General features: G+C 41.9%; 2 protein-coding genes across 4 annotated transcripts in view; one reads left to right on the top strand and one right to left on the bottom strand.

Annotated features, from left to right (window-relative positions):
- The first annotated feature begins 114 nt into the window (after positions 1-114).
- ndnl2 (necdin-like 2) lies at positions 115-10229 on the top strand. The gene is made up of 11 exons (XM_085780873.1): positions 115-183; positions 674-738; positions 3530-3649; positions 3748-3811; positions 4294-4373; positions 4485-4579; positions 4662-4741; positions 4847-4889; positions 5004-5066; positions 9867-9981; positions 10078-10229. The coding sequence occupies exons 2-11, from the start codon at positions 703-705 to the stop codon at positions 10171-10173; spliced, it is 792 nt and encodes a 263-aa protein (XP_085636999.1). The 5' UTR covers positions 115-183; positions 674-702; the 3' UTR covers positions 10174-10229.
- Positions 10165-27445, bottom strand: part of LOC146984039 (6-phosphofructo-2-kinase/fructose-2,6-bisphosphatase-like) — a 17710-nt gene continuing 429 nt past the window's right edge. The window contains exons 1-14 of one of the 3 annotated variants that reach the window (XM_085780871.1): positions 26914-27139; positions 20925-21050; positions 18894-18990; positions 18728-18794; positions 18543-18617; positions 18396-18452; positions 17678-17799; positions 15740-15947; positions 15506-15652; positions 15251-15355; positions 14067-14196; positions 13598-13660; positions 13227-13291; positions 10165-12819 (exon numbers count right to left, since the gene is read on the bottom strand). In XM_085780871.1, the coding sequence (XP_085636997.1) occupies positions 12760-12819; positions 13227-13291; positions 13598-13660; positions 14067-14196; positions 15251-15355; positions 15506-15652; positions 15740-15947; positions 17678-17799; positions 18396-18452; positions 18543-18617; positions 18728-18794; positions 18894-18990; positions 20925-21050; positions 26914-26980 (1389 nt within the window). In that variant the 5' untranslated portion in view covers positions 26981-27139 and the 3' untranslated portion in view covers positions 10165-12759. Of the gene's footprint in view, positions 12820-13226; positions 13292-13597; positions 13661-14066; positions 14197-15250; positions 15356-15505; positions 15653-15739; positions 15948-17677; positions 17800-18395; positions 18453-18542; positions 18618-18727; positions 18795-18893; positions 18991-20924; positions 21051-24233; positions 24564-26913; positions 27140-27445 lie in introns of those variants that run through there. The other 2 variants (XM_085780869.1, XM_085780870.1) reach the window with 2 other exon arrangements.

Below are 27445 nucleotides of genomic sequence, written 5' to 3'. Positions count from 1 at the left end.
TGTTTTGTATTAGTGTAGTGTAGTGTAGTGTAGTGTGGGCTCCAGCAGGGGGCGGCCACGCGCCTTGAGAGCAGCTGGCGGCGCTCGCCAAAAAAAAAAGAAAAGAAAAAGAAACCGGAAGAGAAGACGAGGGAAGCGGGAAGCGGACAGCAGACAGCCAAGGAGGAGGAAGGAGGGATGCAAGTGAGTATCAGTAGCAGAGGTTCATTAAGAGTGTTATCAAGGTTTAAGAGAATGTGGCAAGAGCGGCAAAGAGAGGCTTTTGTTTAATAATCAAAACAGGTCGTGTTAAGGCCACTTTCACTGAATGGAAGTGGCCTCAACTCACCCTGGTAACAAGTCATGAAAGTGAAAGGGGAAACATAATAACCCGGGAGTGTGTGAACGTTGTTCAGTGCTCTGGTTGTTGTACACAGTCTACCGACACACAGCCCGGTTGGTGGGCTAACGTAACGTAACGTAACGTAACGTAACGTAACGTAACGTTACCCTAGCCTAGCATTAGCTCACCGTGCCACTTCCTCGTTCTCTGCCTCCGTCGGTGCTGCTGTTTGAGCCTGAGGTAACTTAGCTGGTAGGGTTTCTTCTGCATAAGGCGAATACAGCCCGCGGAGCTGCTCGCGCTTATATCTGTGTGTGTGTGTGTGTGTGTGTGTGTGTGTGTGTGTGTCAGGCAGCGTGACGCCGTGACGCCGTGACGCCATGACGCAGAGAAGGAGCCAGTCGTCTCAGAGCGCAGTGAGTCCGTCTCCCTCCCTCCCTCCCTCCGCCAGGCTTTAACACATGTTCTCAGCTTCAGTGTGTTCTGTCCTCCCTCCTCCTGAGTGTTTACCTCCATCATGTCATAAATAATAGTCCAGGCAAAATAGCATCTCAAAGGAATTTTCAATGGAAAGCAACTGGACTTGGTTATTTGTAGGAAGACGTTTCACCTCTCATCCAACAGGCTTCATCAGTTCATGTTCATCTGACCAGGCAAAATAAGTTAGCGCTTTCCGACAGACTAATTGTCACAGAATGTTTTTCACCATACATCATTTCTGAGGTGTCCAGAACAACATACTAAAAGTCCTAAGAAATCCTAGTTGGGGAAATATGTTTAATTCTCATCAATCCAAGATTGATTTACTCTAAGTCTATGGTGCCAATAAGGCCAGACAACAATACACCCCAATGGGGCTATTTTTTTTTTCCATTTTCTGCTATCACAATGAAAGTATTCATGAAATGTAACATTTAACATTTTTTGTATAACAAGTTTCTTTGAAAATGAATGTAAATATGCAAATGAGCCACACACTTATCAAATATGCCCCAAATACACCCGAATAGGCTTGTTTTTTCCCTTTACTCCTACCACAATGAAACTTCACACAATGAAAGTATACATGGAAAGTAACATTTCTGTATTTTGTATGTATTACTTATTTGCACCATAGACTTTATATACAGTACCGGTAAATCAATCTTGGATTGATGAGAATTAAACATACAGTATTTCCCCAACTAGGATTTCTTAGGACTTTAGTGTGTTGCTCTGGACACCTCAAAGAAATGATGCATGGTGAAAAACATTCTGTTACACTTAGTTCTATTTTTAAAATCAAAATGAGCCAGATTGCCTGGACTATAACCCCAACACTGTCCTTCCCCTCCCACGCAGTCTCTGGCTGGTTACAGGTTTCCCATCTCCACAATGTTTTCAGAAACCAGCTTAATGGAAACAGTCCCGTCTGTTTCTATTAAGCTGGTTTCTGAAAACATTGTTGTTGCTGACTGGAATTTCATTTAACAAAATGCAACTCCAGACATTTTCATGATAAGTGAGTTATTTAAACTCGGTGTGTCACAAATAGGCTACAGGGCACTTTCTCTGTTAGGTATTCATTCCCAGTGATGGGAAGAATAACTATGTTATATAAAATAACGGCGCTACTTTTTTCAGTAACGAATAATCCAAAAAGTTACGCCATTACTAGACTCAAGAAGTCCCGTCTCAAAATAATACACTGGTTAGAGTGTACATTTTTTTTAGTCTATTTAGTTAGAAAAAAAGCTGTTTATCCGGAACTAACCAACTCAGTATTCCTTCGCACAGGCAGGAACACCGAGTGAGTTGGTTGGTTGGGAAGGTTAGGGTTAGGAGGGTGAATCCGGGTAATTTGTCATATTTGAGCATTTTATTAAAAAAAATAATGCAGTGGTTACTTTTCCTGGTAATTAGTTACTTTTATAATGCAGTAATTCGTTACTAACCTAGTTTCTTTGGGGGGAAAATAACTAAAACTAATTACTTTTTAAAGTAATGAGCCCAACATTGTTCATTTCCACCTCATTTTAATCCTGGAGAAAGAGGACGTTGTGGCAGTGCACGTGATCAAGTTTTACATTAGACCTTAGTTTATTCGACAAGATGGGAACACTAGGTGGTGGGATGAAAAGGAAAGGTTCTTACTCGCATACATTGTGGAATTACAAAGGAAACCATTGAGAAGAATATATATAATCATGATCATCATAAGATCCACTATGCTTTATGAAATTAATATTCTGCATTATGTCTGATAATGCTCTTTCATATGGAAGTCTTTTTATATGTAAATTTAAATAATCTTTAAAATTCTGATCAATATTTTGTTTGTTTTTCGTTAAAGGGGAACTAAACCCCTCAGTTTTGGATGACGTGCTCTAAGCTTGAAATTCAAAAAATGCCTTGATTATGGGCGGGACTCCAGGAGCACTCTCCGACCCCTCCTCCCCCCTCCCCCCTGCGCCCCGTTCACACCCGCGAAATCACACAAAAGAGAAAAAAAAGTAATAAACACACATCAACACTTCTGCTAGCGCTAACGAGCTACTAACGAGCTACTCTAACAGCACTAGTAGCGTGGACACTACTAGGAGAGGACGCCAGAGCCGTGACACAGCATCTACAGCTGATCCGCCGGCTCGTTAACGGCTCGTTAGCGCCGGCCGCAATAACGATTCCCATCCAGGCAGCTGTTAGCAGCCGTTAGCCGCAGCAGAGCAGCTAGAGCGCCTAGCAACCGTTAGCCGCAGCAGAGCAGCTAGAGCGCCTAGCAACCGTTAGCGGCAGGCAGCAGCCGGTGCTGATTGGTCGGGGAGCTAGTGGCCGGTGACGAAAGCTGCCTCCAAAACGTCATCTGCCTCCATCTCAGCCAATAGAAAAATTCGATTGTAATAGCCGTGTTTCAACCCATAGAGGGCAGTCACTCTACATTTTTACTACAAAATACACCAAATTGAAATATTTTGACTAAAATGTCAAAAGTTGGACCAGAATCAACTGACAACACTACCTTATACCCAAATACATTTGTTTTCAGCAGAAAAAAGTGGTTTAGGGGTTTAGTTCCTCTTTAATCATGAGTGAAAAGACAAACTGATTATCAACACAGATTCTAACTTAATGGCGCCTTTGAATTCCACAATTTCCCCCCTCTGTAGAAAACATTGAACATTGTATTGAACAACATGACAAAGGTCTCAGCCCAGATTTCTCATGTAGAGACAACCCAGCGCCTTAGTGGCTCAGGATCAGGATGACGATATCAACTTCACCCAGCCGAGTACGTCACAGGTCCAGAGAGGCCTGGAGAAGCTCACCTCTGCACAGGTGGACCAAAAGGTGATAAGAGTCACAGAAATCCAAGAGATCATGAAAACTGAAATATCTTTTATTCATTTAATCATTTATTCTCTCATTTCACTGGTCTGATCCTGCAGACAGCTGAAGTGGTGCAGTTCTTCCTGGTGAAGGACCAAAAGAAGATCCCCATCCGCCGAGCAGGTACAGGCAGACACAGAAGCAGACAGTCATTCCATTGTTTTAGTCTATGTTTAGATTTTTTTGGGGGGGAAATCCTACACACTCTGCCCTTTAGCTGGATTAATCTGCAAGCATCTTACCATCTGAGGCTGATACTGATTTTGACATTGAATCTAGTGATGATTCATCAGCCAATAGAAAATCTCTGTTCTAGTGGATAAACATTTGTTCTATCCACCTTTTTTCTAGTTAAAAGCTGGCGTTAATAGATCCATGTGTTTACCGCAATATGACAGCTACTGAAACCATGGAAACGTAAACAGGAGAAAAACCAGTTTCCTTTAGTGAAATTTGGAAAAAGGTGGATAAAACAGTTAAAACTGTGTATGAAGTAGTACTACTTAGTATTCCTTACACATCCTTATACAGGAAACGTAGTAGTACATAGGAAATATACTAAAATGTTTTGTCATTCTGGTATTTTCTACTTGTTTCCTTTTCAGACCTTGTGAAGCACGTGATTAAAGAGTACAGAAACATATACCCTGAGATCATGAAGCGGGCAGTACGGACCTTTGACCAGGTTGGTTCATTCTGAGTGGATCAGCGATCGGATAAACAGTCGCTTTGAAGAAATGTCACATTAAAACTGAGACTCGGTCACAGTGCTGCTCTCCTCCACCTCTTCAACCAGGTGTTTGGCCTCAAACTGGTCGAGATCGACACCAAAAACCACACGTACATACTCATCAATAAGTTGGAGACCTCTGAAGGAGCCTCGCTGATCAAGTGAGAATAAAAACCCATGTATTTTCAGACTTTAGTATGTCTGATAACAACAATTGCAAGTGTCTGTTTTCTCTGTGTGCAGTGGCCCCACCAACCCGAAGACGGGTCTGCTCTTTGTCATCCTGAGCGTTATTTTCATGAAAGGAGGTGTGGTGAGAGAAGGTGAGCCATGGAGCTTTCTGCTCTTCATTTCTCTTTTGAAGTAGAAAGCGTCTTATTAATAAATTCACTTTTTGTTCATTTTGTTTGTTTGGTTTTGTTTCATAGGCCTGATCTGGAATACTCTCAAGAAACTCCGTGTTGACACCGGGTAAAGCAAGAGTTCATCTCATTTTTAAAAACTTGACATGTTCATGACTTTTTAATGTGCTACCGGTACCTTTGTTTCTACTCATTCACTGATGATGACTGAAACTCTCTCCAGGGAAAAACACGAGGAGTTTGGTGACGTCAAGAAGGTGGTTACGGACGAGTTTGTGCGTCAAAAGTAAGCATCAACAAAGGTCTTGTCAGATGATGTAACACTGAAAAGGCCTTCATTTACATAAAGTTCATGTTGAGCATTTTTGCCTTTAATTTGATTAAAAGTAGGGCCTGACGATATGGATTTTTTGGAGTTGATGTCGATATTTGGGAGTAAACAAACGTAGATAACCGATATATCTGCTGAGGGGCGAGCAGCAAATGAACGATTCTAACATAACAACCTCCTTAAATATATATTTTTTAAAAAGAGTAAAAAAAGTTTTTAAAAAAGTAAAGCTCTGGGAAATAAAATAATAATGCAAAGGCCAAGTTTATATATGAGTTAAGACATTTACTGTCACTGCCCCCAGTCCCAGAGTCCTTCTTGTTATTGCCAAGTTGACAGATTAAGTGACAGCACAGTGACATCATGTCTAGGTAAAACCAAGTCATATTACCCAAACACTTTACTGGTGAAAATGTTAAGTGTTAGCATCGGCGTCCATCGGCCAACTTTTGGCTGATTAACTTAATTAAATTATTCTCTAATGGCTGTAACCGACCAATTAAATTGTCAGGCCCTTATTAAGGCTACAACAAAGGTAATTGTAATCCGGCTGCCCGGTAGGACACCCCTCCCCCGGCAGCTACAGGTGTGAATAGCTGAGACATAGAGTTGTGGATGTGATGATAGCTCAGTGCTCTAGTCCAGCACATCTGTGATCAGAGGGTCACAGGTTCGAGTCCCGCTGTAGACCACTGTATTTCACTGTACTGGTGTGTTCAGAGCCAGTGTCTCTCAGACCATAGACTCTGGTTTATACCACACCATAGAGCAGCAGGAGTGTGGATGAAACCAGGCCACTGCAGCAGTGTCTGGGCCGCCACTCACTCCAAACATTATCATGTTTATCATGTCGGTCTTGTTGTTCATGTTTAAATCTGGGACGGTAAATAGGAGCTGAGAGCAAACTTAAACTGAATTTACAGACGGCCTCTAAATTCTGACCTCGGTTTTCTGACCTACATCGGCCTTTTTTGAGTGGAGTTATCTAGTATCCAGCACCTTTTCCTTCTTGATTCAAAGCTGCATTATCAGTGAGATGCATGTTGGGGTCAGGAAACAAACGACAGTCAAAACAGTTTTCTCACACTTGTGTAACCTTGGAGTCATATTTATTTTCCTGTTCATTCACTAAGTATTAGACTGTTCAGCGCCACAACGCAGATGACAGATGATGATTTGACACTGGATTTGCTTCCAGCGAAAAACCTCTGATTAGGGGCGTGGTTTAGCTTTAGTGAAACACACCGCCCCGATGACTGCCGACTACACAGCAGCCTGTACGTTCTGCGCTATAACTCTCCATGACAGCGGGTGGCGCTAGTCTCGTGCCCGTAATCCAAAACAGGAACAGGAAATGACCTAACGGAGAAACCAGGCAGATTAAAAACAAAGCGCACACAGAAGCTTGGTATTATAGTACCCGACGAGTCTACTCTCCCGACGAGCCCCGACTGAGCATGTTGAATCGGCCCCGACGGCTTCCGACGCTCTCCGGCGGAGATGAACACACCAAACAGACACGGACCCGGTGCCCGACGGTCGGGCCGGAGTGTTCCTATAGAGCAGCAGGAGTGTGGATGAAACCAGGCCACTGCAGCAGTGTCTGGGCCGCCACTCGCTAGGGATGGGCATTTCGAATAATTTTCTAACCGAGTATCCTAATCTTGTCGTACCCGGGTAACCGAATACTGTAATAAAAAATAAAATGACGTCATGTTTGACGGACAGAGAGCAGCCGGTGCATAAATGTGCTCTGTCCGTCAGACAGTCGCATTACTGACACACAGCGTCGTCAGACTAAATATCAGCTGGATAATAAGAGTAGAGATGGAGTTTAAGATGCACATATGGGGCAGATGTGCATCTTTATGCCGGGGAATAAATGCGCTGCATTCGCTCTGAGCGCAGCGCATTTATACCGCGGCTGCCTCGGAGGAGAAAACTTTTTTTTCTTTTTTTAAATCATTAGCGGTGCTTATTTATTAGTCCACACTACATGTTGGTGCCTTCGGTCTCGGCCTCTCTGCCTCGCATCGTCTCAGGAAATAACTGGGAAGGTTTCACAATGTTTGTAAACTGAAAGCATATTTTCTACCAGACTTGATGACACCTGTCGTCGCCGAGGGAACCACCACAGATTATTGTAAAAGGTTTGAAAGTCCGAGGCTCGATCCAAAAACGCTTTTACATGGCAAAAAATCACGTTTCCTGATCCGAAACTGTTTAACACAACAAAAAGCCGAACCATGGCATGATAATGTAGTTTGATCCCACACTAGACTGTTGCTCTAACGTGCCGTTTTTTTAACCCTAGGTTAACCGGATAATAAATTCATAACCGAGTAGCAGATTGCCTACTCGGGTACCCGGGTACTCGGGTAACCGTGCACATCCCTACCACTCGCTCCAATCATTATCATGTTTATCATGTCGGCTTTGCTTGTTGTTCATGTTTAAATCTGGGACGGTAAATAGGAGCTGAGAGCAAACTTAAACTGAATTTACAGACGGCCTCTAAATTCTGACCTCAGTTTTCTGACCTACATCGGCCTTTTTTGAGTGGAGTCAGGGCTGTAAACTAACGGTCGCCACTCGCCAAATGCGACTAAAATATTCCCCTGGCGACTTAAATTTGGAGGGCTACACGCCACAGGGGCGGGTAGATATTTGTCCCGCTTGTCCCGTGTTGTTGTTGTTGTTGTGTCGCACTGAAGTAGCTCCCCCGACGACCCCGCTGTAGAAAACAGTTGTAGCCTCACGCCAGTGTCACACGCGGACACCGCAGAAGCGCTGCAAAGCGCCGCGCACCGAGCCGGAGCCCTCCCTTTCACACCAGACGTGCATTACTCCGCGCCGGTTGACAGCGCTTTTGCCCCGCAGCTGTGCGTGTGTGCGCGTGTGTGTGTGTGTGTGTCTGCCTATCTCCCTCGCGCTCACGGAGCTATAGACCAGAGATGGGGACTCGGTTTGCGAATCGAACTCGAGTTGCACTAAGTCACACACACAGAGACTTCAGACTTGACTTGGACTCGTGTTTTGGGACTCGTGAACAATCTTTTTTTTTTTTTGGCTCGTGCCAGAGTGCAGCCAAACACAAGAGAGAGGGACAGCAGCTCCTCTGACAGCTCAGTCAGCTGCGACTGCGAGTGAGTGACAGGTGACTGTGAACAGGCTTTTTTTTTTTTTTTTTTTAATAGCCTATAGCCGCACCGTCCGTACAGGTGAGGCACAACGTCTGTTGTCTGGAACCGCCTTCACGGGGACTAGCTGCTGCATAACTGGTCTGGCACATATCAGGCTACTGTAGGATAAGTTGTTGTTGTTTTTTTGCTGCGAAATATGACTGAAGGCATGTAGGCTATGTATGGAAGTCTGCACGGGTCGACACGCCCCCATGAGTTGACTGAGCTAATTAAAAAAAATAAAATAACAGCAGTTCTTCTGTCAGCAGAGGGGCAGAGCAGCCTTGATTCTTTCTTGACTCCGAATACAGTTTTTCTTTAAAGGAAAGCTTTTATTGTGTGTTTTCTTCATATTGCATTGCAATAGCCTATTTAAAGTGATCATAAACAACTAATCAATAGGTACTGTTTGCTAATAAAGGAGTGATAATAATACAGTAAATGCTTTGATATAGCTGTGCAGTATCCTTAGTAGACCGGATAGCAGCAGATGATAGAAGGGTCATTACAACCAGAAGAGACAGGAGACTTTTATTTTTTAGAGACTCGAGACTTGACTTGAACTCGTGACCAAAGACTTGAGACTTGATGAAGTCTCACCCCACAAAGACTTGAGACTTGACTTGGACTTGCAAAAAAAGAATACAGAATAGAATAGAATAAAAGGAGTGTTTCGTTTGTTAGTTTTGCAATGTTAAGGTTTCCCAATTTGGAATGTTTTGATTATTCAATAAGATTACAATTTATTTGGCTTTGGCTTCTTTTCTAAGCATGTATTGCTATAAAATACTGTTATCTCAATGAAAAGTGCTGAAACTGATGTATATATGTAACGAAAAGAGGCAACTTATTATTTGGCCGGTAAAAAATGTCCTTGGCCGGTAGATTTTTTCATCTACCGGTCCCCTTGGCAGGTGAGCCAAAAAGTTAGTTTACAGCCCTGAATGGAGTTATCTAGTATCCAGCACCTTTTCCTTCTTGATTCAAAGCTGCATTATCAGTGAGATGCATGTTGGGGTCAGGAAACAAACGACAGTGAATGAACAGGAAAATAAATATGACTTCAAGGTTACATAAGTGCAGTGTTTCCCCCAGAAAATGTGTCAGTCGCTACATTTTTATTTTTTTAAGACCTTAGTTTAGGCGGCAGCTCTTTGTTGTTAAGGCGGCCCTGATAAGTGTGAGAACTGACTGTTTTGACTGTTTTGACTAAGTATTAGACTGTATTGTATATTGTGCAGTATTAGACTGTTCAGCGCCACTGTCAACGCAGATGACCTGATTTGCTTTCAGCGAAAAACCTCTGGTTAGGGGCTCGGTTGGTGGAGCCGGCGCCCCATGTGCAGAGGCGATAGTCCTCGCTCCCTGTATCGAATCCCGATTCGGGTGGCCCTTTGCTGCATGTCATTGCCCCTCTCTCTGCCTCCCCATCTCCTGTTTCTCTATTACTACACCTACACTATTGATTAAAGGCAAAAGCCCAAAAATATACTTAAAACAAAAAACCTCAGATTATTTGAGAGTGGCCAATCCATCAACACATTTAACATACTGTTTGTGTGTGCAAATATAGATATCTGGAGTATGTCCGGATCCCTCACACGGAGCCAGCTGAGCACGAATTTCGCTGGGGTCAACGTGCTGATGAGGAGGTGTCAAAAGCTAAAATCCTGGAGTTCATGGGTCAAGTAAGTACCAACCGAATGCACCTGCCCGCTGTTTTATTTATTTAAATTGAACCATTAACCTGAAGATTTGGGACTTGTGGACTTTTTTGATCTTAGCTCCATGACCAGGACCCTCAGAACTGGACTCAGCAGTACAGAGAAGCCCACATCTCCCTCAACTCCACCCAGGCTGGCACCAGTAGCCAGAGATAAATTTTTGCATTTTATTGTTCAAGTTCAGAAAATAAAATCACTTTTTTTTTAATGGATGCAACATCAATGATTTGAACTGTTGTCTTTCATTTCTCACACACACTCACTGCTGTTGGACAAGAGGACAGTACCGTTGCAGTACCACTTTGACACTCTGGTTGCTACATATTACAGAGCTCAGGACTCACAGGCACAAATATACAATTACATAGACAAGAGAACAGCAGCACAACAAAAGTGTGACAGTGGATATAGTTTGACTTGTCTAAACCAACAGCACAGATTTACTGCTTTGACACAGGACTTGCTACCACCGAGGAACTGAACATGGTTTTAAAGGGACGACTCAATGTGTTCAATGATAATTTAACTTGTCACATTATATGGAAAAGAGGTACATGCATTTATTTACACTGTCATGTGCTGGCATCTGTATTTTTTTTATTTTTTTTCAAAATAAGAGCCCCCTGAGGAAATTGTATTTCTATTGCTCCCCAAGGCAACACAAACAAGCTGTAAAATTTACTACTAATGCATCTGACAAGCACACACCAGGGGCCTGTGTCACAAAGCTGGCTCTCTTTTGATATCACCTTGTCAGCCTAGGCTGAAATCCAACAGCATCGTTAAATGGAAGAAGCAGATCTAATGATTACAAAAGGGAGACAGAACAACATAGTGATATTTATGAAATAATATAATATTAAGTTGCTTTAGAATTCATAGTGTTCATTTAAAGTTTAGCAGCATCAAGATGTGTCCTTTATAATAAAAATATCCATAAGCTAATAGCAATAAAAAGTCATTTTTAAAATGTGAATATTTAATTAAATAAGTTATTGAGCATGAGGTAAACTTGCCACTAAGAAAAACTAAAATTGTCCATTATGAGATAATGATCATATTGGTAACCAAGACATCATGCATGAGACTTAACATGTAAACTTTAAAAAAAAAAAAAATTAAAAATATATACACATGTGTTACTATATAATATTTGGCATTTTATTATTGTGGCTATCCATTTAATTCCTTTTATTTTTTACATGTTAAATAATCCAAATATATTTAAATAGGTCAATATAAATTTACCAGTTGTTTAGGTTATTTTGTTTCTTTTATATATCATTCCCACTCTGTTACTTCTTAATTGCCTTGTATGATTATGTGTTTTTGACTTGGATATCACTTTTTGCTGCTGCAATATGCAGACTGTTACATGTTGTGAGTTTTTAATACTACCAAATGGATCACTAATGAAAAGCCAGGAAACCTGCAGAACCCAGGTGGAAGTTGCTTTGTGACACAGACCCCAGACCATGAACATAGTCACTGTAGTTCACCAAGGTCTCACTATCAGCCAGCCATTTTTGAAATATTTTCATATTTAAAAAACACTGACACCACAGTTAATTATATTGCACCAGATCCCATCATGTTTCTTACACCTGTTAAAAAACACACAACAATACACACACTGCCCTTCGAGCGTGTGTCTGTGTAAGTTGGGTGCATAGAGTAAATCGTGTAGATTTGAGTAATGTGAGGCACATCATGGTGTCAGGCAGTTAAAGTGCCAAATGTCTCTAGTTTCACTCTCAAAGGACTGTGGGAGTTGTGGTTGGCATGGCCCTGTTTGCTCTCAGGTCGATGTTCACTACCAAAGTCAGCAGCACCATGACAGCGACCTAAAACCACATCCACCCACAAACCATTTGAGTGCTCAGATGCAAAGAAAACACAAAACGTGACTCAAAACCTACAGGCTGGTTCAAGTATGAGGAATAGGTTGATATTTCGGGAAATTAACCTTCCATGTTTGTTTTCTTGCCAAGAGTCAGATGAAAAGGTCGATACAATTCTGATTTCTGTGCACTAAACGTGAAGCTATAGGCAGCAGCCACTTAGCTTAGCATCAAGACTGCAAACGGAGAAACGGTAAACTTGGTTCTGTCTGAAGGTAGCCACTTTTCTATTACCACAGATTCTTTAATGCACGAGTCAAACTACATGTTCAACCAGTTAGTCTTGTTCTAATGAAAACAGCTAGGGAAATGTGTCGATTCTCACCAAGTAGCGAACATTAGGTGGCTATCTTTCCTACAAGCTCACCTACCCATCAGATTGTAGTTGGTTGTTATTTGCAAGAAACTACTAGCTTAAATTCATATTTAAAAATGTCATATTTTCGCAGTCTTGTTTTTTGTCCGGTTAAACATGAAATAGAGTATGTTATTGAATTTCAGATGTGCTGGTAGGCAATTCTTTTATTGACAAGAGTGAAGTTAGCCGTTTCCCCGTAATGAAACTTTTACGCTGAGCTAAGCTTAATAGCTGCTAGCCAGATGCTTCCTCTTCATATCACTCTGACATTTGGCCTGAGCCCTACATTATAAAGTGCATTTACAATGGAAAATAGGCTGCCACAGGAGAAATTACACACTTGCATTGTTGGGATTTCCACTTCACAACAATGACCACAACAATGATGATCACTACGATTACCTATTAAATAAAAAAAGGCCACTTTCCGTCATGGTGGGCGGAAACAAAACCGGCTCCCTGGTTCAGTTTGTTCACTTTGCTCTATATGTGGTCTGGGACGGTCTCTAATGCTTCTGCTGGGTCTCTGTCGACGTCCACGTTCTAAGATAGAGACACAAACAAACTTGGTTATCAATATGTCTGGAAAACTTTTTATTTAGGCTATTATTTAGATTTATCTCTTTTCAATGACTTCAACAGTGTGGCTCATATGGTGTAGCTAGTCTAAACTTGATTTTAAGTTATAACATCCCATGCAGGGTCACCTGCAGAAAACTCTAAATTGAATACATTTTTCAGACACACCTTTTCACCTTGGTCCTTTCCAACTGTATGTTTTTATGGAGGATTTTAGTCACCAGACACCTGGTTCTTAAGTTATTAGAAAGACAGCTGAGCTCCCAGCTCGTGGTGATATCCTGCCCTGTGTCCACAAGGTGTATTGGAGAATCACAGCGGTTTTAGTTTCGATCCCCCTGGTCAGTCCAAGAAACAAAGGAAAGACTTACCACTGGCTTATCTCTGTGTGTGTTGACAGCTTCAATGTTGAGGAAGACAGACTCCACTTTACACCCTGAAAAAAAAATAAACAGAGGTTGTGAGTCTACAGCCACACTGGTCGCTCTGTAAAGCTGAACCTATAGACTTAAATGATCTTGATGACAGCTGGGGTTGAAATCGTATTAGTTTTGTAGGCTGAAGAATTTGACTTTTTTTTTTGTTTTAAAAAAGAAAAGAAAATAGTGATCACAAAATAATAAAAAGTCATCCTCAGGAGAGCATAAACCTCTCACTACTTGGACCATAATGGTGGACCGGGTATGTCAGAGAGCCGACACACAGGAAGCTGCCATCATGTGAAAAGATAAATGAGACTAACCGTAGGCGACGGGGGTGAGTTTCAGGACCGTGTGGAGAGGACACTTCAGGTAGGGAAGCTCACCTGATACACAAAAACACAGAGAGAACAGAAGAGTCTCTTAATTAAACAGCGTTAGTGTAATTGTGATGGTTAAATAAATGACTTGTAACTTGTTCCAGGGAGAATGGAGGCTCTCTTGTCTCTGCGGCACCGCAACACAAATGAGCGCTGTAACCCGTAATCTCTTGTTTTTGGTAGATAAGACTACACAAATGTACACATCATAACATGATCAACGTTATCTACCGCTCCATGGATTGCTTTCTCGCCAGCTTTGTTGAAAAACAAATACACATGGCCAGGAGGAGGGTTAGAGAAAACAACGGAAAAGCGATTGGACTTGCATACCGTAGTTTCACTTTAAAACAACCAGACTTGGGTGATAAGTTAGGCTACTGTAAACAAAATAAAAAGGATCTTTCCTCACCAGCACTCTTATCTAGGAAATAGGCCAGCAGACATCTCATGACAGCCTGGTGACAGATGACTAACACGTTCTCCTGCCTCTCCAGCTCCATGATGACCGGCTCCAGACGCTGGACCAGGTCCTCGTACGACTGGTGCACACACACAGGACAAAACAATAGGTTAAAGTCTTGCCATCTCCACATGTGAAAAGTACCTTCACCAATTGTTTGCTTAAAGGGTTTTGTCAAAATTTTGGCAAATTCGCCTATTTCCACAATCCCTATAGTTTTAGGAGTAGGTTCATTACCTTTAATTGTCGGTGCAAGCTGTTTTGAGATTGGCGGGGCAGAGACGTGAGCTCTGCACGGCACGCAGTATTTCCGCCTTTTCCTCATCAAACTCATCAAATACACAATCCAACAACTCCAAACTATGAAATAATAATGTAACGTTACAAGACGGAGTTGTTTTCGAGGTAAATACGTAACCGGTACTACATTCCCGGTACGGCTGCTCGGCAGAGTGACTTCAAAAGCGAAAGTAGTTCACAGTATTTGCTTCATGTGTCATAATGTTACATAATAATACGTTATTTCATAGCGTGGCAAATGTGCAGGTCACAACTTGTCTACGAGAGCGTTTTGGAGTTGTTGGACATTTAGTTTGATGAGGGAAACGTAGAAATACCACGAGCCTCCATTGCGTAAACTGAGCAGCTCCTGGCTCTGCCCTGCCACTCCCAAAACAGCGTGCACTGACAATTATAGGTAATGAACCTACTCTCAAGACTATAGGGATTATGGCAATAGGCAAATTTGCCAAAATGTTGAAATATCCCTTTAATTAAATCATGAATGAATAAATAAAATTGTAGTTCTCCAGACTTTAGGACATGCTGAAGCGAACATCGACCTTGTCTCTTGATCAAGTCTTATCTGTCACAACTACCAGACGGTGGTGCAATCAACATGCTTGTTCAATCAATCATAACTTGTAATTAGGGTTAAAGTTTAATTTCAAACTTTAACCCTAATTACAAGTAATTGCACTACTGATTTGAAGTCACATCAACCAGCAGGATCTTCCAGTCTGAAATCCTCCTCATCCTTCCAGTGGCTCGTCAGCAGCTCTGCCAGCGGTGGATCTCACAAACCATCCACTACCTCAGTCTCCTCAAAGATTCCACCTGTAGCCAGAGCTCACCTCTCCTTTAGGGTAGCGGTAGCGATACTTGTCTTGGTCCCTCAGTGCAAACTCCTCTGGGAAATGCTCCTGGATCTCCTCGTATGTCATCTCCTCACAGACGCCCTGACCAAACACACAGAGCCCAAAACACATCGTCTTTATCTGACGTCACCTTCTAACATGACATCTCTATGAAATAACAACAGGACAGGGATGTTTTTGATGCATCTATCAGACCATGTGAAAATGCTGTGAACAAACACACACACTCACAGCATCGATCTCATTGAGGGCCTTCCACTGTTCATACTGGACTCCCAGCGCCTCTGCTGTCTGGATGGTCCTCTTCATGTGGCTCGTCCACACCTTCAGGTCAGCGATACACTGCCCACGCATGTACGTACCCAGAGCACTGGCAAACTGACAAGACACACAGAGAGGACTAGGTGTAGAGAATGGCTCTATAATCATTTGCAGTACACACACACAGACACACAGTGTCCTGACCTTTGCCCCACGAGGTGACAGCCCAGAGTCGCCCCCGATACGACCAGTAAGGTTGAGTTCGCTCTCTCCGTGGCGACACAGGTAGATGGATCTGGGGGTGACGTGGATGTTCATGAGGTAGTAGACGATCCTGCTCTGAATGTGGTCCTGGACCCGGTTCACCAAGTATCTGCTGCCCACGTTGAAGATCTTGATGTAAGACAAGTTCCTGCATGAAGACAAAACAAGTTCTCTGTTGGTATGAGGGAGAATTGGTTGTTACAACATGCTTCCACTTTATCCATTATTTCAAATTAAAAGCCCTCATCAGAGGCTAACATCCATCTACCATAATGACTTCTTTTAACAGGACAATATTAGGAAATAAAACATTTTACATTTTTCAAAAAATAAAGATGAACGGAATAAAACAAATGGCTTCTTTTGATCCCTTGAATATAGTTCAAACATTTGTTACAAAGATATAAATTGAACGCACAACATTTTACTATTTTCAAATACTTTTATTGTCAAAAATGGTTGTGTCCTTATATTTAGCTTTTTAAAAAAATAATAAAATCAAGTAGGGGCGTGGTTTAACTCAGTGGGTAGAGCCCATGCCCCATATGCAGAGGCTATAGTCCTCGCCACAGCGGCCCCGGTTTCGATTCCACCGGTGGCCCTGCTGCATTCCCTCTCTCTCCATCTCCCCATTTCCTGTCTCTCTACAGCTGTCCCGTCAATTAAGAGGCATAAAATAATCATAATCATAATAAATATACTGCAAAAAGGCAGTAAAGCTCTGGGAAATAAATAATCATGCAAAGGACAAGTTTATATAGAGATTTACTGTCCAAGAATCCTTCTTATTGTTGCCAATCTGACAGATTGAACTGACAGCACAGGGTAAATATAAGGTCTAGGTAAAACCAAGTCATATTCCCTCCGCATTATTACTGAAAAAATAAGTGTTAACAACGGTGTCTATCGGCCAACATTTGGCTGATTAACTTTTATTCTCTAATGGCTATATTTAATTGATTAAGTCGGCCGGCCGATTAATCGGTCGGGCCCTACTTTTTAACATTATAAACTGTATATAGATCTATTAGCACACCACAAACTGACCTGATTGTTAACACGTTCAGGTTATTGTTCTTCTGGTTGAACCCTGCAGTGAAACCATCACGACCCTGGATTATGTTTATTAGGGATGTTTATGTTTCATTGCCGAACAGAAAATACTCCCACACACCTCAGTCTACCTGATGAAGGTCTGAGGACTGAATCGTCATGTTTTCTTTATAAATCAATAACCTATTGCAAGTGTAGACGGTGTGCAGGAGTATTTTCTGTTTCACTTTGATGGCCGTTGGTCTTCTCCTACGCACCTGTCCATTTTTAAAGGTGATCATAAGTTTTGCTTTCTTTATGTTCCATTGCCAACAAGTTCAACAAGGGTGCATTGTCCACCTTATATAAATATCAGCACCTCTCACAAATGATGTCAGTCTTCTACTGTCTCTCTTTCTTTTCTTTTTTTTTTAAATAATTTTTGGGACTCTTACGCCTTTAAAGACAGAGATATGCACGTTCCTGTCGAGGGCAGTTTTTCATCAAGCAGTCTCTGCATTTACCTCTAAAACAACTCTGTGTGGTAACGTTGTGTTATTATCTCATAGCGTGGTGAATGTGCAGCTCACAACTTGTCCACCAGAGCGTTGTGGAGTTGTTGGATTGTGTATTTGTATAAAGGTAACAAACCTACTGCTAAAATTATAGAGATTATGGCAATGGGCCATTTTGAACTATCCCTTTAAGACCTGATGAGGTACGATCCATTTCATAGCAGTCCTCCTCTCCTCTACAACAGATTAAAACCAGAACTAACCAGCTACCCTATACTACAGGTGTAGAGGAAAAGGACTGGGCTGGGTTTGGCATTACAGACGCTCTCACCTGTCCTTGGTGTCATCCAGAGGGACGTAGGTCACCTTGTAACATTCGATCCTCTTCAGGAAGTCGGCCACGGCCTCCTCTTTGTCGCAGTCTACATAGTCCGGACTGCTCAGCTTCACTTGCTGTTGTCAGAGAACAGAGATGGTGTGAGGGAACTATTGTTTCCTGTATGAATGGAGGCTTCCTATCTGTCTGAGTTTCTGAGAGATCACACATTTCACATGCACCTGCACTGACTATGATCTTGTGGGACACTGACTTTTGTTGAGTGCCAACCATAAAGATTATTGAAATGTTCGACCCAAAGCTGACAAAAGTGTCATTTTAAAATTGAATGTAGTCAAAAGCATGATTTAAGATAGAGGTTTTTGTGAATAACACTTGTGAGCAACAATGTTTTAACACACATTCACTTTAATCCAAGCGAATTGAACCACATTGAGCTGAAATCAATTGCAAATTTAAAAAAGACAGAACAGCGGATACATGACTGAACACCAGCAGGATAATTGTTTTCCATATGTGAAAAAGCATCAACTGCCCCACAGCCAGTCTGGCCATGTCAGACGGGTGCTCTGACCCAGGGTCTGCTTAGTTCACTCTGTTCCACCGATGACAAACAAACACGCTGAGTGTTTGGCTCAAGCTCTTGGCTCCAATGACATTTCTCACAGTGAATTTGGAAGCACAACATGTGCACACAAACACACACACTTACCTTAATATTCTCAGCGATGATCTCAGGATCATCACATATTGACTCAACAAAGAAAACCTGAACAGGAGGAAACAGAGAAAGACAAGTTCTAGAAGAATGTGGCCAGAAAAATCTAAAATGGTTCATCTTTAAAAGAGCAGAACGAACCTTGTAACCATTTTCTTTGGCAAAACCAAGGATGACCTCTCTCCGCTCTGTGGTAGTGTTGGTGGCATCAAAAACCTTTAAAATCAGATATGATATGTGATATGACCACTCCTCTAAATTAAAATGACTTTTTTTAAATCTCATTCAATACTAGTTGGTGTAAATCCGTGTTAAATTTCACTTACCACAACCTGACCCAGCCCTCTGGTGAAGTAATCACACACATCTTTCAGGGCAGCAACTGCACAGGCCCTGTGCACAGAAATAGAAGAAAACATGAAATATTTATATTTATATGTCTAGGTGATAAGATGTGTACGGTCACACACAGGTGAATCTGCAGGCTCATACTTGCGTATCTTCATGGCTTCCTCATTGTCAGGTTTGAAGAACTCGAAGCTATTGTAGGAACGTGTGGCATCTCTCCTATACTGCCCGACATTAAACACTGTTAATGAGAGAGAGATGGTGCTGTAGGGGCCTTGAGCTACAACCACAGACAGTCTGGAGAGGAGCGCTACTGACCAAGTAAAGAAGACATGCTTTCATCTCAAATCTGTGGTTAAAGAAAGAAGAGAAATGCGGAGCAGGGGAGGGGACAGGCTGGTCCAGACTGGTCTGAGCTGGACCAGGACGTAGGGTCATTATCAGAGAGACCACACTCTCAGGTCTGACATCATTAACATCATCATATTATCATGTGATCAGTCACTTCATTGCTATTGGATGGCGTGGTGATTCCCAATAAACATAACTGATGTGACGTGTCTATACTGTTTTTCAAGAGCAGTACTTCATAAAATAATTACCAAAAACATCATTAATGATGAGAAAACTACTCTAATTCAAATCATATAATATTATACAACTGCAGAACAGAAGAAAACACAATAATACATTACAGTGTGCCTAAGTATGCTCCTGAGTGTGTGTAGATTTTGTTCTTAGCTAAGAACAAATCCTGGATAGGAAACCATCGGTGAATGCCACAATCTTCGTAAAAACTCTGGGGCTTAAGAACAAATTTGTTCTTAAAGGGATAGTTCAACATGTTGGCAAACTGGCCCATTGCCATAATCCTCGTAGTTAGCCAATGCAGAAGGGAGTATCATATGCTTTATCAGACCAAATGAAATCAATGAAGTCCAAAAGCAGTAGGCTGTGAATACTAGCACTAACTAAATGCTTACTAGCACATAGCACAGCTGATGCTGATTGTGGTAAATGATAAGTCTGTTGAACTCCTACTTTATTACAATTCATCCTGAATCTATCTATCTATCTATCTATCTATCTATCTATCTGTCTGTCTGTCTGTCTGTCTGTCTGTCTGTCTGTCTGTCTGTCTGTCTGTCTGTCTATCTATCTATCTATCTATCTATCTATCTATCATACTTAGATATGTATAAACATTTCTTTCACTATGCCTGTTGGAACTTGCTAAAGGTTCAAAGGAATCAAAGGTAACACCCAGGTAGACTGGTATTCCCGCTCAAAACCGGTAGCGTACGCCACAAAACCAGTTTATGTAACCCAGTAACTGGGCATGGCATCGATTCCACTTAAAACACAACACATATTGATTTTGGTGACAAACAACACGTGTACCTGTGACAACATAAACAATACATACTGATGAGCACATATGACACAGGTTGAAGCGGTGGGAAAGGTTCTGTAGCTAATTCAAGTTAAAGTCACAGCCTCTCCTGCTGCTGCTGCTGCTGCTGTTTGATTATCAGCTGATTGAGATTCTGCACATGTTGCCTCATGTGCTGCCAACTCTCCAGACAAGGAGCTTAAGATCATTACCTTTTTATAAATAACAGGTGTGGTCAGTGATGGCTGATATTGGGGCTGATACTGGTGTTAATATTTGAGCATATACTGTAAATATTCCAATAATGATGTGAACTAATAATAATGAAGACATAGCCTTTACAGTACATAAACAATCTTGACATCGTATTTTTGCTTTTATATGTAAATGTAATATCATTTTTTTGTGCTTTTAAGTGAACAAACAATATCATGGTGACACCATTTTCTTACTTATCTCTGACGTAGCCTGGTATTTTCATATACCTAGATCAGTACAGCAATAGCTATATGAGCGGATACCTAAATCACTGACAGAAGGACCAAGATAATCAACACTAATTGGGTTAGGGTTAGGGTTACCTGTACCTGAACTATAATAAAGTTTTACACATACAGGGCAAGCAAATAAATATATCTTAAAATGTAGTGGCACTGTTTATATTCACAATAGACTCAATGTAAAATATGTGTCACTGTGCAGTGAAATGTTTTTCTAGTCGAGTCCTAATCATAGGTTTTGGGGCCGTGAGTCCCAGTGAAACCTGTACGGTCAGATGATACCTTTGGTTGTAACCCCGATCCAGTTCAGGTATCTGGTGAGCTTCTTAGAGATGTAGGTTTTTCCTCGAGCTGGGAGACCCACCATCACAATCATGGTCGGGGAGTTGGTGAACTGAGGCACCGACGCTGAAAGACAAAACACTACATTTACAACGTTGCACGTAAACACATGTTGATTTCCATGGAAAGTGGAGGTCTCACACTGAGGAAGGCTGCCTGAAAACCACAGGCCCACTGGTTTTTTCTTTTTTACTGATTAAACACACACGATTCTTCCAGAGGAACTAGAAGGAGGACCGTTTCCAGGCTGTAAGTGCTTCAGCCATTGCATTTTGATGACAAAAGGCGACAGTGAGTAGCTATTCAAAAATTGATGATGGGCCGGAGCTAGCCAGCTAGCATGCTAATGTCAGTAGAAGGAAAAGGATAATGAGACATGAGATAGGATTCATGTTGCTTTACACATCTAGAAACAGCTGATGGTGCGTATAGGAAATAAATCTGATACTGGTTACAATTACATCCTTTAACTCTTGCCCAATGTAATGAAATACACATATACCTAACCATGCTGGGATTTTGGTGAATGTAAATTTCGATAATAAATGCAGTATTTCATTATTTCAAGCAAGAACACCAAGTTCCAGCTTCTAAACGTAGTATACTTTTCTTTAATTTCAGACAGAGCAGATCTTGGACTATCAATGCATGTTGTCTGCACTTCTGTTTTTCCCCCCGACTAGTTCTTGTTTTCATATAACATTCTTATATTTAGATAGGGATTGTGAAAGAGAGCGCGCGCGAGAGAAACACCGGATTTCACGTTTGCCTACCAGCAAAAACTGAAACGAGCCGATTAGAAATCAAGAGAGGAAAAACAAAGTACACGTGTGTCCAAGAGGCTTTGTTCCGTCCTTGGATGGTGGCACAACTGTCACTGTCATCTGCACATAACCATGCATCTCACAACAGCTCCGCTCCACGCAGGCACTTCATTAACTTTATCTTGTAAGGACAGACTAGATGTTCAATTTGTAAACAGTGACGTGTTGGATATGAACTCTGAGTACCAGATTCACCTTCCTTTATAATTATTATAGAATTATAACGTGACCTAATAAATCTCCCACACAAACAAAGCAGGTGTAAATGTCTATTTACATGTTCTATCAGAAGTGATCATCACTTAATTAGTGAAACACATTTTATCTATGAATGGAATGTGAAATGACGGCAGTGCCAAGGTCATTTCAGAATAAAGCCGCGTCTTACAAATAATGATATAGGCTTATGGATGTCTAAGGCTGTCTTTACACTACAGGCCTTGATGCCCAATTCCAATTTGTTGCCTATATCCAATTTTTTTGACTGTGTGAGCCATATCTGATCAGATATCTTATCAGATATGGCTCACTTCTGATAGAACATGTAAATAGAAATTACAGTACCTTGGCACTGCTGTAATTTCACATTCCATTCATAGATAAAATGTGTTTCACTCATTAATAAGTCCTGAAAACATTTTGTTTGAGAATAAGGAATAAAGTTTACACCAAAAACTTGCTTTAATGTAAATACATTTTCTTCATGACATGTGATTTACACCCTTAAACCAAAGCTTTTTTCGTACCAGGGTGTGAACAGTTATTATTTCTGCTCTTAAACTGACATTTTAATGAGAGTCTATGGGAATAGTTTCTTTCTCCTGTTTAGTTGTTAACAAACATTTCAGACCCAGGGATCGCTAATAATATGAAAAATAAAATAAATATATAAAGCAATCAACAATAATTATCATTACAGCTCTGTCTATTCTTGAGATGAATCTGACCTGACCATACCAGATAATTAAACCGATGTGACACTCTGCATACATCTCATCTTAAACCATCTTCTGATGTTTAAACCTGCAAATGCTTCGAGCAGCATAGGTCGAATCCAAAACTTAAACATTTTCTTTATAAGCAGCTAGTTTAATAATTGACTAATTGCATAAGGTTTGATTTGAAACCACAGGTCATAGTGGACTGGTTTCAACTGGTGCTGGTCAGTGATTTTAGTGTGTGGACGAACAGCCCCTCAGATTCATCAGGACTAACATAATCCATTCATTAAGGGACTCAGTACAAACCCCAGTACTTGAGTAAGAGTACAAATACTACTGGTCAAAATTTACTCTGTTACAAGTAAAAGTAGCTCAGTCCACATGTTACTGCAGTAAGAGTAAAATAGTACTTGCTTTTAAAGGTACTTAAGTATCCAAAAGTACATGCTTTTAAAGTACTTTAAGTAAAAGTCAGAGTAAATGTCTTATTCTCCACATCAATGAATGACTCTAATAGTTTGTAAATGACTTTAAGGAGCTTTTAACTCTTGTTAGTGAGAATGAACTCTTTGCTGCTCAGCTGCACTGATGTGCTGCTTTTAGGGGTTAGGGTTTCCTTCACAGACAAACACAGCTTGTGTCCAATAGGATTTTAGAAAAAGACCTGAAAGTAACCAGTACTTTTCAGCCTTCCTACTAATTAACTCCAGTAAAAGTAAAAATATTTGTCTCGGAAATGTATTCAAGTAAGAGTAATAAGAGGGGTGGCCGACCGTACCTTCGCGGTTGCTGCTCTTTTAAATCCAAGCTAAAAAACATTCCTCTTGATCTTTGTTATATTGCTTTTATATGCTTTGATCTTTGATCTCTCTATTTTTGTTTAGCACTTATTTCTTTGTATTATTTCTTTCTTTTTTAACTGTACAGCACTTAGGTCAACTTAGGTTGTTGTTAATTGTGCTCTATAAATAAACTTGACCTGAATAAAATCATTCACGTCACTGTACTGTTACTGATAGTGGGTTTGTGAAATGTTACTTGTATTCTTCGGTATTAAAATGATCATTACATTTTTTACATTGTGGTCCTCCTGTGTATTTATTTATTTATTTATTTTACCAGCACTGTTAATCCACTCTCATGTTGCAGCAACTGACATTTAAATCCGTTAAAGTTCCTGGGGATTATCACATGAAGCTGACGAGCGTGGACTGGTGGTGTGGCCGTGAACCTTGGGGGTGAACGGCCCTCTGGACTGTGGACTGGTGGTGTGGCTCTGAGCTCTGTCCACGCTGATTAACCCTCCCAAGACCATCAACACCACAAACCAGCTCAGTAAACTGAACAACACAGTTTCACACCACACAGAATAAAACACGTATGGAACTGTCGCTCTGAACTGAAAGGAAAAGATGCAGCGTCTGTCTGTGTGTGTGTGTGTGTGTGTGTGTGTGTCAGGTGGTGTTGTGTGTGTGAGTACTCACAGCCTCTGCGCTGGCTCAGCCTGCTTTTCATCCATGGCCCCCATGTTTTCTCCAGGGGATTCTGGGTGAGGGTCCTTTGTGTTTCTGACATGGCTTTAAAAGCCAGGTGAGCATGTATGTATGTGTGTGTGTGTGTGTGTATGTGTGTGTGTGTTTAACAGGATGAGACAAAGAGGAGCGACCAGATTTTGAACTTTCTCATCTGGTGTCAGTGTGGGAGGAGCCTGGGTGGCCTGTCAGTCAGCACACCTGTTTGGCTCGTTGCCGAGGCGGGGAGCGCCTCTGATTGGTTTGGTGACCTGTCAGTCATGCTAATTGTCCCAGTGAAGCTCAGAATTGAGGTCGTCCACCAATCACAAAAGTGCAACTGTGAACTTTGCCCCCGGCATGCAGGAAGTGGTGTAGTGTGACAAGTAAGGGGCCATGCTGAGCAGCTCTGTGGTGTCGTAAGATGACGTCTGATATAACGTTGCACAGCCCCGTGTGTGTGTGTGGGTGTGTGTGTGTGTGTGTGAGAGTGAGTGTGTGTGTGTGGGTGAGTGAGAGTGAGTGTGTGTGTGAGAGTGTGTGTGTGTGTGTGTGTGTGTGGGTGACAGAGGAATGAGTTAGAATGTGAGGTGATAGAGGAATACTGGATGTGTGCTTGTTGCATGTTTGGCCTCCGTGGATTTTCACAGTGACATGTGAGGACACACGTCATATTTTCTCCAGCACTGTAGCATGTGAAGCTAATTAAAAACAAATGATTGATATACAGTATATGTAGTATAATATATTGTTAGGACAGCTCCAGTTAGAAGCTACATTCTTTTCCTCAAGGGTCAGTCATGTTTACACTTTTTTATTCCCTTCTTGACTCTGCTCGGTCTGTTTGCTCTGTTCACTGTTTGGTCCTGACTTTAGTTTAGTTCATTTACATGTGTAGTCCTGTATTCTGAACTCTTTATCCTGTCTTTTGCTCTGTTTTGGCTTCGGCGTTTTCCACTACTGTATCTAGGCAACCTCTCACTATTTCACTGCTGTATTACTACTTTCAACAAATTCAACACTACAGCTACTGAAGGATTCTTTTTTATCTTGACACTCTGTTTAGTGTTTACTACATGTAACTGATAAAGTGGCAGTGTCTTGAACATGCAAGCTGACCCTGTGTTTTTTTTACATAAAATATACGACATGATCGGTGACATAAATATGGCAACATAAAATACAGACGTAGTAAACAGAATGTGTAGTACAAAAAGTACAATAACTGAGTTTCCCAGTTAAGTCTTAAATCAGAAGTCAGGTGAATGTTTGTGTTAATATAAGTCTTAAATAGTTCTATCTTCCGACAGCAATCACTTCTATAGAGTGTTTGGTCTGAAACACGGGTCTGTCAGTCACTCTGCTCTGCTCTGAGCCCAGGAGAAAACTTTCCTTGTATCCTACAACCTTTATCCAATGAGGAGAGAGAACGGCATAAAGGGGCAGTCCTCTCTGTGTGTGCAGCCAAGGGATGCGCCTGAATGTGGTGACGTAGGGACGAGGACCAATAGATCCATGACGAGGGCGGGGGCTGCTAACTCCATCTGCTGACAGGAAGTTAGACAAAACCACCGGATCACTGACTGCTGCTTTAATGGTCAGACTGATGTTGACTCTGAAACCTGCCTGCTGTCATCTACCCACCCAGTCAAACTTCTGCTTCCATAAACCACATCAGTAATCTACAGGATGAAAACCGCTAAAGACACAAACACAGCTCGTTCCTGCTGCTCAAAAATACAAATCTTCCTTAACCAGACCATAATATAGCCTACTAATTCAACATTGTGGTACTATACCCCCTATAGCAGGGGTTCTCAACTAGTCTCACTCTGGGACCCACATTTTCCCATGGTCCCACTTTTATAGAATTCAAACCAAGATTATTTTTTTTTAAGCCTTTAAAAGCTAATTTAGCTCTTTATTGAGCAAAGTGCATTTCAGGGCACATGAATGAAACTGAAGTGAATAAAAAAAATATCAAACTGCACAAAATAAAGACCCACAAAACGAATTTTCACTGCATTCAGGCCACATTAATAAGAAACTGATATCTTTGCATTCAGAGCAAATAATCAGAAAGTGAGGAGGAGCATTACAACTGCATGTGTTCACGTGTCTCCTGCCTTTCAAAATAAGTTATTTTTCAAAATAAAAGACATGTCCAACATCAGATGTGCATTAAATATTATTTACTTTTTTGACCAGCTGTCCTCGACCCGTCCAGAACGGGTCTAGACCCACTTCTGGGTCCCGACCCACCAGTTGAGAACCACTGCTCTATAGGACAGTAGGCCTGCTAAATGAGACTGCATTTCCTCCATCAATGCTCTATCACCTCTGTAAAGGCGCAGTTCGCGTTTTAGGCTACTCAGAGAAAAACAACAAGTTTCATCACTGAGCCATGCAGCGACTGTGCAGCGTGTGTGTGAGTGGGTGAGAGAGAGAGAGAGAGAGAGAGAGAGAGAGACACACTGAGAGAGAGAGAGAGAGAGAGAGAGACACACTGAGAGAGAGAGAGAGAGACACACTGAGAGAGAGAGAGAGAGACACACTGAGAGAGAGAGAGAGAGAGAGAGAGAGAGAGAGAGAGAGAGCGCGCGCAGCGGGAAATGACCACAGATTATTGATCTGCTCTGGGATCAGACCTCACCTGTGCTCTCGCACCGCACGCGCCGCGGACGCCGCACCGGGGGTCTGTCCTGCTTGTTGGACTCCATTTGTTTCTTCAGGCGAAGATCCAGAGGACACGTGGGTCGCTCCTCGTCACAGGACTACCCCAAAATAAACCCACCCCCTCCCCCCTCCCCCCCTCCCTCCCTGCCTCCCTGCCTCCCTGCCCCCCAACTCCAAGCTGCCTGCAACCGGTCGGTCCGGACTGGGAGTCTGACAGACCATGAGGACCTAGTTCCTTCCTGTTGACGGACCGGACCGGACCGGACCGGACCGGGCCGGAGGACACACAACACTGGGGAGTACTACATGTTGTACTACATGTTGTACTACATGTTGTACTACATGTTGGCCCTGTCCCACAAGCCCAGAGCACAGACCAGACCACAGCTCTTATATAATGCTGCTGCATGTGTGTGTGTGTGTGTGTGTGTGTGTGTGTGTGTGTGTGTGTGTGTGTGTGTGTGTGTGTGTGTGTGTGTGTGTGTGTGTGTGTGGATTACGGGAGCGAG

Source organism: Trachurus japonicus, chromosome 7, assembly GCF_045865225.1.
Source record: "Trachurus japonicus isolate A0001 chromosome 7, Traja_1.0".
Taxonomy (NCBI): Eukaryota; Metazoa; Chordata; class Actinopteri; order Carangiformes; family Carangidae; genus Trachurus; species Trachurus japonicus.
Note: the sequence above shows the minus strand (reverse complement) of the source record. Positions and strands in the feature narration are given on the sequence as shown.

What these genes read in the sequence shown, in the direction of transcription:
- ndnl2 (XM_085780873.1), top strand. Translation starts at nt 703, where the DNA reads ATGACGCAGAGAAGGAGCCAGTCGTCTCAGAGCGCA. An exon ending in GAAGGAGCCTCGCTGATCAA is followed by an intron (nt 4,580 to 4,661) that starts GTGAGAATAAAA and finishes CTCTGTGTGCAG; the next exon opens with TGGCCCCACCAACCCGAAGA. An exon ending in AGGAGGTGTGGTGAGAGAAG is followed by an intron (nt 4,742 to 4,846) that starts GTGAGCCATGGA and finishes TTTGTTTCATAG; the next exon opens with GCCTGATCTGGAATACTCTC.